The sequence below is a fragment of the Mchenga conophoros genome, linkage group LG4 (genome assembly GCF_057382185.1).
Source record: "Mchenga conophoros isolate Kocher_MC1m ecotype Shallow Benthic linkage group LG4, M_conophoros_male_GT1.1, whole genome shotgun sequence".
Lineage (NCBI taxonomy): Eukaryota > Metazoa > Chordata > Actinopteri > Cichliformes > Cichlidae > Mchenga > Mchenga conophoros.
The window spans coordinates 28236702-28246569 of NC_140529.1; the positions used below are offsets into that span (position 1 = coordinate 28236702).

The 9868-nt window shown below is 36.0% G+C and overlaps 1 protein-coding gene across 1 annotated transcript; it reads left to right on the top strand.

Moving 5' to 3' along the window:
• The first annotated feature begins 1958 nt into the window (after nt 1-1958).
• Nucleotides 1959-9175, top strand: adgre5a (adhesion G protein-coupled receptor E5a). Its single transcript, XM_085271499.1, has 18 exons — nt 1959-2314; nt 3284-3367; nt 3599-3739; nt 3851-4003; nt 4119-4247; nt 4381-4424; nt 4528-4635; nt 4856-5009; nt 5213-5335; nt 5419-5609; nt 5715-5876; nt 5981-6175; nt 6984-7201; nt 7293-7353; nt 7440-7531; nt 7661-7829; nt 7911-8000; nt 8326-9175. Exons 1-18 carry the CDS (start codon nt 2284-2286, stop codon nt 8365-8367), a joined length of 2187 nt encoding a protein of 728 aa, XP_085127625.1. The 5' UTR covers nt 1959-2283; the 3' UTR covers nt 8368-9175.
• The last annotated feature ends 693 nt before the right edge of the window (nt 9176-9868 follow it).

The window sequence follows — 9868 nt, forward strand, 5'->3', positions numbered from 1 at the left end:
CTAGGCACAGCTTTGACTGAGGTATGCATAACATCTTCACCCACAAAGCCTGACACTGACCATTATCTGTATTGTATGTGTTGGCCAGATACATCATGTTGCTACTCAGATGTATTCCCTTGTTGCACTGATATGCTTGCTTTTCTATGTAATATCCATCCATCCAGTTCAGCGGGGACGCTGGCGCATGTCTTGGCTGATATAGGGAGAGAGGCAGGGTACATCGTGGACAGGTCACCAGTTTGTTGCAAAGCTAACACAGAGAGAGACAGACAACCATTCACACTCACATTGAATCCTATGGGAAATTTAGAATTAACAACCTAACCCCACTAAATGCATGTCTTTGGACTGTGGGAGGAAGCCGGAATAACAGGAGAGAACCCACACAGACACTGGGAAAACATGCAAACTCCAAACAGAAAGGCCCCGGTGGATTTGAAGGCAGGATCTTATTGCTGTGAGACAACAGTGCTAACCACTGTGCCATTATGTAGCTTTTCTGTTTAATATTAGGTACTTTTTAGTGAAGTTGCATTGTGATAGCTTTTATTCATAGATTTTATTTTATATTTATCAGGCAAAAACAGTGCTACCACTTTAGAACTATTTCATATACACCTATGAACACATCACTGTAGGCTACATATAATGACCAACAAAAAAAGCCAAACATTTGTGTCCAGAGCTCTGTAATTTAGAGATCTGAACATACTTGTTATTTGTGAGTTGGGTTATTGAAAAACTTCCAATAATGTAAAGCAAAAAAAAAGAGTAAGAAAAAAGCATTTTTCTGTATTTGTCTGTGACTTTGCATATAGATCGATACCAGTGATACAAGTAGTATCACTGGTCTGATCTGATAACAATACCAGCATTGATATCTATATCTGTTTCTCATGTAAACATGACAAAATGTTGCTCTTACACTTTATATTTTAGGCACTGAATCTTTGTCTACAATAATCATGATATGAAATTAAGACTGCAGCCTGCACAGGCCTGAAAATTACACCATGAATGTCAACTGGAAACAAAACAAGTCACTGAAAAAATTAGCAGTCTGTTTTATTTTATGACACTGCTCTTGCAACATGTTTCCATTCCTTCATATTTTCAGAGCAAAAATCAACCCTCACAGATCTTGATAGGTCATAAATGTATGAGTGTGTGTGTAGCCAAGCACGTCATAGTATAGTTTCAAAAGACTGTTTCCTGTTACACCGTGCAACAGGAAACCTTTAAAAGATGTAAAGTTTTTGGTTTGTAGAAGCATGTGGTGTATTTTTTCCAGTACTGTAGTGCTTAATCTGTCCTTTTATTGAATCAAAGTGCACTAGGCCTCCGCTCTGGGGAATTACATACAGACTATATACTATGTAGAGGAAACAAAATAGTAGAAGCCTTCTTTGTTTAATTCTTTCTAAATACAGCTCAATGCTGTTACCATTGTTACATTGTCTAAAAAACATAAGCAGCCAGAGGCTAAAACCATGAATATGTCATCATCATCATAATCAGCAGACTGTGTGCCTATGGGAGGGTATATCAGCTGGCAGGACACTGTAAAACAATGACTAGCCTCACAATCTAAACTTTTAACCCTCTGTCTGTTCCCACACTACGTCTAAAAGAGGAGAAAGTTCAAGTGACAAGTGAGCTATGGCAAAAAGAGACATAAATTATCAGGGTTGCATAATCTAGTAGCATATTGCTGCAGCTGTGCAGTCGTCAGAAATACTGGATTTCATCTGTCACCACACCGCACCCCTCAAAAAGTTAGTTCCTAAAAAGAAACTTCTGGTTGTACTCCCATAAAAACTTCTGCGTCAGAGGACTGATCTTATTACTGTGTGTGTTAGAGTGAGCGAGAGAGAGAGAGAGAGAGAGAGAGAGAGAGAGAGAGAGAGAAACTCCTCCCAACTAAAATTCACAGTCACCACACTATGTCACCCCAGTAGTCAGACAGGCAGAAAGAGAAAGGGGATAGTTCAGTCTGTGAAGGGATGTGTGTTGTTGGGGAGTGCTTCAGTCGCTGAGTTATTGGTTTGCTGCTGTCAGCATAAACGTTAGCTACTTTTTCTATATCAGTTCATTTGACTGGTGGATTAATATTTATTATTTTTCAGTTTTTTAAATTACAGAAACAAGTTAAAGAACCTTTGAAAGAGTTGAGAAGAAGAGAAAAGGTTGGGACAACCTAAAAGTAGATAATTCTGCAGTTTTTGTCTGGGTTGGTTAAACTTTCTTGAAACGGGTAAGGACTCTTTTTGCTTCTTCACCATGACGTGCAGATGGAAGCTTCTTATACTGGGTGAGTCACATATGTGGGAGATGGAATGGAAAACATTATCTTTTAAGATTTTTTTTGTAAGGATCTGAATTTAGGATGAAACTTAGACAAAAACATTTTCAACATTTTCATTGAACTGCTGTCTAGTAATACTTAAGCTGTCTAAAATAATGTCTATGTCTAAACAGCAGTTTTTGCTTTTCGGACATAGAAACTCTTGCTTTTTGTTGCATTTGTTTAGTCACTTTTCTTTGAGATAAAGTTTCACTAATATTACTAATATTAAGTATAACTAATATTAAGTTGACCTTTATACTTAATGTTTCTTCTCTTCTCCCCATCCTCCACCATTCTGTCAGCTATACAGAAAGTTATATTAAGCAATTGAACAATTTAGCAATGTTTTAACTTCTTCAAATTAAGTCAGGAAACAAATGATTAAGTGTTGCTGCATCTAGCAACTAAACATTTTAAACTGGCAACAGTTTTCTTTCATGGAAAAAAAATAAACTGTAAACACAATGACAGGTGTTTCATTCTCCACCCCCACCCCAAAAACGAAAAAGATGCAGCATGTTTCTGAGCCATAACAATAAATTAGTTATTTGTTTCAAAGATTATAGTAAATTTCTTTGTGTTTTTAAATAGCCAACTTTATACTGCACCCATCAGCTGTCAGTTAGGAGTTCAAAGTAAATGGTCTGTGCAAACTCCCAGATGTAATAATGATTTATTTTTGTGCCCTGTCATGTAATGTTTTCTCACTCATAGGAAGCACAGTTCTCCAGACACCAATGTGCTTTTTATTTTGAATCATATTTAATGTGAGGAAATTAGGATAGAGAATGAGGGCCTTTGCTGCTTCTTCCCAGATCTTTTACTATCACAACCATTTTTGTGCAATTTATATGATAAACAAAATTCAAATTCAATCAGAATAAGGTACTGACCTGTAGTATACTAGGCTGACAGTTCTCGCTTGTTTTTCAGCTCTGTCTTTCTTCCTCATCATGGTGCTGTCAGTATCAGCAGGCTGCCCTCGAGGATATTCAGCAAAGAAAAAAAACTGCGTTGGTATGAAAATCTTTACAAAACAAAACATCAGACACTTAATCAGTAATGGAAAATGTGCAAGTTGAGCAATGTGTGGACTTTATAATAAAATAATTAATTTTAAACCTTTTCTATCAAAAGTTTGAGTTTTTGAATTTTCAAGCTATTTTTATTTTTAAATCTATAACAAATTCATATTGAAGCACATATTTATGCAAATACATCTTTTCACGTTTCTGTGTCCTTACAAAGACATAGACGAATGTATAGATGAAAAGCCATGTGGAAACAATACAGTCTGCACAAACACAATTGGGAGCTACAACTGCCAATGTAAAGGTGGTTTCAGACACCCAACAGGGAAGGTGAATTTTACAGTTGGTGCATGTATAGGTAAGTCATCTCAAATTTATGGTGATAACAACTCTGTGGTTGATTTGGAGAAAGTTTATGTCATACAGTCATAACTTATGTAAAGATTAAAGGTCTCTTCTTTTTTAAAAGATATCCAAGAATGTTCGGAAAACAAAACCAAATGTGGATCTAACGCCAAATGTGTGAATACTATCCCCTATTACTCGTGCACCTGTGATGATGGATTCATTTCTACTACTGGGAATAAAACCTTTCATCACGATCAAAATGCTACATGTGAAGGTAAAATGTTGTTCTCATTGGTGCTTCCATTTTAGAGTGAGCTCTTCAGTTTAAGGTGATGGCAGAGGATTTTTTTTCAGAGGTATTCTTACATGTCTTCTTCCTGCTGCTCTAGATATTAACGAATGTCAAAAAGGAAATCCCTGTGGTCAGAATGGATTATGTAACAACACACAAGGCAGTTATTACTGCATGTGCAACGCAGGGTTCACTAACTATGGCAACAAAACGGCACGGTGCACTGGTGAGAATACTGTCCATCATCCATTATTAAACTGGGGTTCTTCCCAGTAAATGCAACAGAAACAAACAGAACACTTATTGAATACCTCTGGTCATCCGTAAGCAAATTTATTCATTAAACTTTCTTTCTTCAGAATCAAACTGTGATGTTTTCAAAGCTCTAAATGGGCTGGAAGAGGTAACTCCACATCACAAATACTATAAAGTATCAAAATTCAGCACAGATTATGAATAGAGTTGTCTCACATTTTTGTTTTATCCACCACCAATCTCTCTTCTAGAAACTTCCCATTGTGAAGCAGCTCAATAAAAGCTGTCAGGAGCTCACAGGGGACAAAAGTCAGAATCCATCTGATCGGACAAACCAGACTGAAGAGGACTTATTGACGGTACTACTAAATTCAGAACATTTTAACCTTACTGCAAAAAAAAATCATCAAGTTTCTTGAAACCAGGCAGGAAAATAATGCTCTGCCTCTTTCAAACTGTCACATGATGCTCAGATGTCTCATAGACCGTTTACACTGAGGTAGCCTGAAAGTCTGCCTCAGTCTGCCTCTGTTTCTTGTTTCTCATGGTCTCCTCTCTCATTCCTCTCTTTGTCTTTAGAGATTGCAGTCAGAAATAGATCAGCTCTTGTCCAGTAAATTTCTCAAAGACAGAAGAAGAGTCTCCATCTTTCTGGATTTGGTGGAGAATGTTCTGAGGCTAATTGGAGCCATGACGAAGATGCCAGGGAGAAACACAACTTCCACTCACACAGGTTTAAAAAAAATTTGCATTTGCAGCAGAATTTAAAAGAAAAACAAACCAACAAACAAATATGTCCAATTCAGGTAGATATGTTCAAATATGATAGGAGCTTTTGCCTAGAGCTTGTACATTTATTATTAATTACATTTTCTTCAGCATTATTGAACAAGCAGTGTAAGATAAGAAAAAACAACAACATTTATCTGGTTTCAGAGCTGAAAATGCTGGTACATCATGGGCCTGTTATATCCAAAAGAAACACAACTTTATCAACTAAGCATGCTCAGTTGGACATCCAGATGGAAATGGCGGCTGGAGAACCTGCCTATTACCCTGGTAATGACAACGAATATCAAATTTGTAGCCAATTTTATCACGTTATGACACACTCCAATTATTTTCTCCTTTTATTGTTTCAGGCTTTACAACAGTGTCCTTGATGAGCTACTCAAACCTGGAAGACTCTACAGATACCTTCTTTGATGGGATCAAACCACAAAAGAACCAGAGCTTTAAAATAAACTCCAAAGTGGTGACTGTCACTGTTAGCAACAAAAATACAAGCCACCTCAAAACGCCAGTGAATCTGACTTTGGACCACTTGATACAGGTAAAGAGGAGAGCTTACTACTAATGTTTAGGGACTGTGTTAATCTACGTTGACAAACAGGAACAACAGAACAGTCAGTATCTCTGGTGTACATCTGTTTAACAGAAAAATCAAACGCACATCTGTGTGTTCTGGGATTCCTCGGTGAACGGAGGATCATGGTCTGATCGTGGCTGCGATGTGGTGAAGTCAAACCCGGAATATACTGTGTGTTCCTGTAATCACCTGAGCAGCTTTGCTGTACTGATGGCCCTCTATGAGATGGAGGTTAAAACTAATTATATATACCATAATGCTTTTAGTTCAGAATAAGTTTAAACTTCAACCCATTTTCATACAATAATGTTACCATTCTTTCTCTTCCACAATAGAATAAGTTCGAGTTGCAGCTGATCACCTGGGTGGGCCTGTCCATTTCACTGATTTTCTTATTCATCTCCATCCTGACATTCTCAATGATCCGCTCCATTAAAAGCACAAGAACCACCATCCACCTGCATCTCTGCATCAGCCTCTTCATTGCAAACCTTGTCTTTCTAGCGGGAATCTCTCAGACAGCGAACAAGGTAAACAGAAACTCCACTTGCCATCAGCATGTGTGCATTAGCAGAAGTTTCTGCCACCTTCAAATATAACAGAGAACTGCATACTAAGTTGCAGCAAAGCTACTGTTAAATACCCCAACTCTTTGATCTTTGGGCTGAAGGAATAACAACACTCAGTGTATAAATGCTCAATCAACAATCTCTTTAATCTATACAATTCTCTTTATTCCATACAACACTTTGAGCATTACAAATGTCCGAATGGGAGATGTGCACGGGAGGGTGTCCGGCAAAATCTCAAAGTGTCTGACTGTTTCTCACATTCTTATAGCTTCAGCCCTCCTCCAAACTAAGCATTCACATTCTTTCTCTCTCAGTGAGTCTAAGTTACAACCTTGGCTTCCTGTGCAATATGTTTTGTTCTTTCTACAATCAGAAAAGCAAAGCCACGATTCTCTGCAAACAGTATTCTCTTTACAAATCAACAGTACGAAGTACCATAGGATAGTGTAATTCATTCACAGTAAATCAGCAGTCAAATGTAATACAAACCAGCCTAATCAATCTAATAATTTCACCTTCTAACTATAGTATAATGCAACCGAAAACTATATAATGATTTCATAAGCTTAAATCAGAGGTATAATGTAACATAAGACAGTGTAATAATCTCACACTACTGAATTATTCATAAGAGATATTAATAAGAGATATATAATAGACACATAAACAATTGAAAAATTTCTAGACATTTCTCCCTCTTCATATTCATCCACATTATTCATGTCTGTTACCCTGATCCTCCTCTTTCCTTCACTTTCCCTATTAGGCTGGCTGTGCAGTGGTAGCAGGAATCTTGCATTTCTGCTACCTGGCAGCGTTTTGCTGGATGTGTCTGGAGGGCATTCAGCTGTTCAGGATGGTTGTCCTCGTCTTCAACACCACCTTTAAAACCCTCCACATGATGGCAGTTGGCTATGGTGTTCCAGCTGTTATCGTTACCATCTCTGTCTTAGCTAATTCTGGAGGATATGGCACTAAGAGATAGTAAGTTTTCCCAGTTCCAATTATATTGTTCTATCGTTAATTCAAGTTTGAATTACTTACTTACTTACTAAACTCTTGATGTGCATTTCAGTTGTTGGCTAAATCTGGAACTCATTTGGAGTTTCTTCGGCCCTGTCTGTGTCATCATCATTGTAAGTATTTAAATAATTATTGAGTTTAATGTGATCCAAAATGGTGACTTGTGTTATGTTTAAACCTCATCTCTTTGGTCTTTCAGATAAACATTTTCTTCTTTCTCATAACTGTGTGGAAGTTAGCACAGAAGTTCTCAAGTTTAAACCCTGATCTTGATAATCTGCACAAAATAAAGTAAGTCACAACTCAAGCTGCCCACACTAAACGCCCCATGCAATTGCTGTGTGGAAAGTATAACGTAATCTATTGCCTCACCAAAGTACCTCGCACATGACATGTATGCATCTTTGTTGCCTCCTGCAGGGCATTCACCATTACTGCAGTGGCACAGCTGTGCGTTTTGGGCATCATGTGGATCTTTGGTTGTTTCCAGTTTGAGGAAAGCACTGTAGCCATGTCTTACCTGTTCACCATTTTTGGCAGCCTTCAGGGTGTTATGCTCTTTATCATGCACTGTCTGTTTTCCAAACAGGTTAGTCACATTTGTCTCAAAAGTAAGGGACGAGTTCTGCTGTCTTTAGTGATGCCCATACTAAAGATTTTCTGAATTTAGGTGAGAGAAGAATATGAAAACATCCTGGCCAGATTCTGTGTGCCTCAGAAGAAGAGCTACAAAGAGTTCAATTACTCCAGCAAAGCTCAAGTAAGCAGCTATTTATATTTTGTTTTCCTTTTTTGACTTTGTCACTAAGCAATATTAAAGTGAAATCAAACATTTATTATAGAACATTCATTTTGATTTGATTCATTTCATTTTCATTCATTTTGAACATTTGATCTATTATGGAACAACTACTTAAATTTTAAACCCAACTCAATTCTTTCCCATTGGTTAAAGAAGAAAATAAAATGTTATACTTAATACTTTTTCATACTTATGCAACTGTTCCTCAACTGTTCCCTATACTTAAGGAACAGTTGAGATGGTTTTCACAGCTGATTGAACTATGCCCCTTTGTCATCTTCAGGCATCCAAGAGCAGCCAGGACACAGGAGAGTCTCATTTTTGAGAAGCTAAAACCTGACTTGAGACAAACTCTGATTTGCTGGAGACTTTCAGTCATTGGGACATATTGACATCGCACTTATAACGCATCTGTTTGCACCTGTTTGCTTTGTTGCAAAATGTTGTAAATATTATCATTCTTTACTATGTGTGGGCCTTTTATTTTAAGTCACTGAGTTATCTATTCAAATCATTGCAACTTACAAAATCCTTACAAAAGAAGCATTTTGTTAAGTTTTTCAAACAGGAAATTATGTAAGTAGTTTTAGAAGCATAAATCTACAAGTATTAAAAATTTCAGATATGAAAAAATGTTTTCAGATTATCATAATTGTGTAAAGACCTGTTGTATCAGGTAAATCTAATAATGCTAATTCTTTAATTCAGGTACTGTATTTAATGAGCAATCTGAAACATATTTGCTGAAAAGCACCTTCTTCAACCACTTCCTCAAGCTTCTGAAAGACCCACAATAAGAGGACAATTATGAGACCGAAACATATATTTAAATGTTTTAAAAGTTTGTGTTTATATTGCTGAGCAATTTTCCTGTGTTTTCATTCTTGACTGCATCCATTCTCTGTGTTTTATCATGAAGCTATTTTAGAAGATTGTAAATTTTTTTTAATGCATTTACAGTTTGCAATTACTTCTTTATTTATGTTTATTGTTAAAAACGTTTTTTTAATTATTTTTTTAATGTTCTCCTAAAGGTTTTAGGGTAAATACATATTCTGATGTATATCATCTTTAGTGATTTTAAAATGTATCGCATTTGATATAGAGAATAAACTAGCAATGAACACCAGAAAGTCAACTTTTTGGCCATTATTTCAGAACACAAAGCTTTAATTCAATGTTAAAGCATTTTCATAATACAGACTGCACCTTATGGTGTAATTTCCCCATATTTCGCATATGATTTCAATGTCATCTTTTTGAAATCAGGGTATAATTTTCATAAAGTACGTCCTTAGTAGACAATAACTTTAAGTTTTATTATATATATTATATAATATATTTATTATATTATATATTTTAGAGGAAAAAGACATTTGAAGACATTTTAAGTACTATATAATTTCAGTGTATTTTAGAAAAAAAGATCAAATAATGTTTCCCGATTTTAGGTTGGAATTAGAAAGTGATTCTTGATGTTTATGCCATAGTTGTAGTAAATAGTCAGTTTTACTCTCATGCACAGTTGACTGTATCTGATGAAGTGTTGATCTGACTTTCCTGCATTATAATTATAAATGCAAAAAAGCACTATCAAATATTACAAGACTTAGGCCGTGTGACTTCCAAGCGATTTAACCAAAACATGTTTATATGTTTTATATATTTATTTATCTTTGTTTTCTGTCATAAACATTCAGGGTCCAAAAGATTTCTTTCAAAGGAAAAGAAAAATATAAAAATAAAATGGATCTTTTGGTGGAGAAGAAGAAATATTGCCACTTCGAGAGTGTTTCAGATTCCTTTTTTAAAAACTTCTAATATCT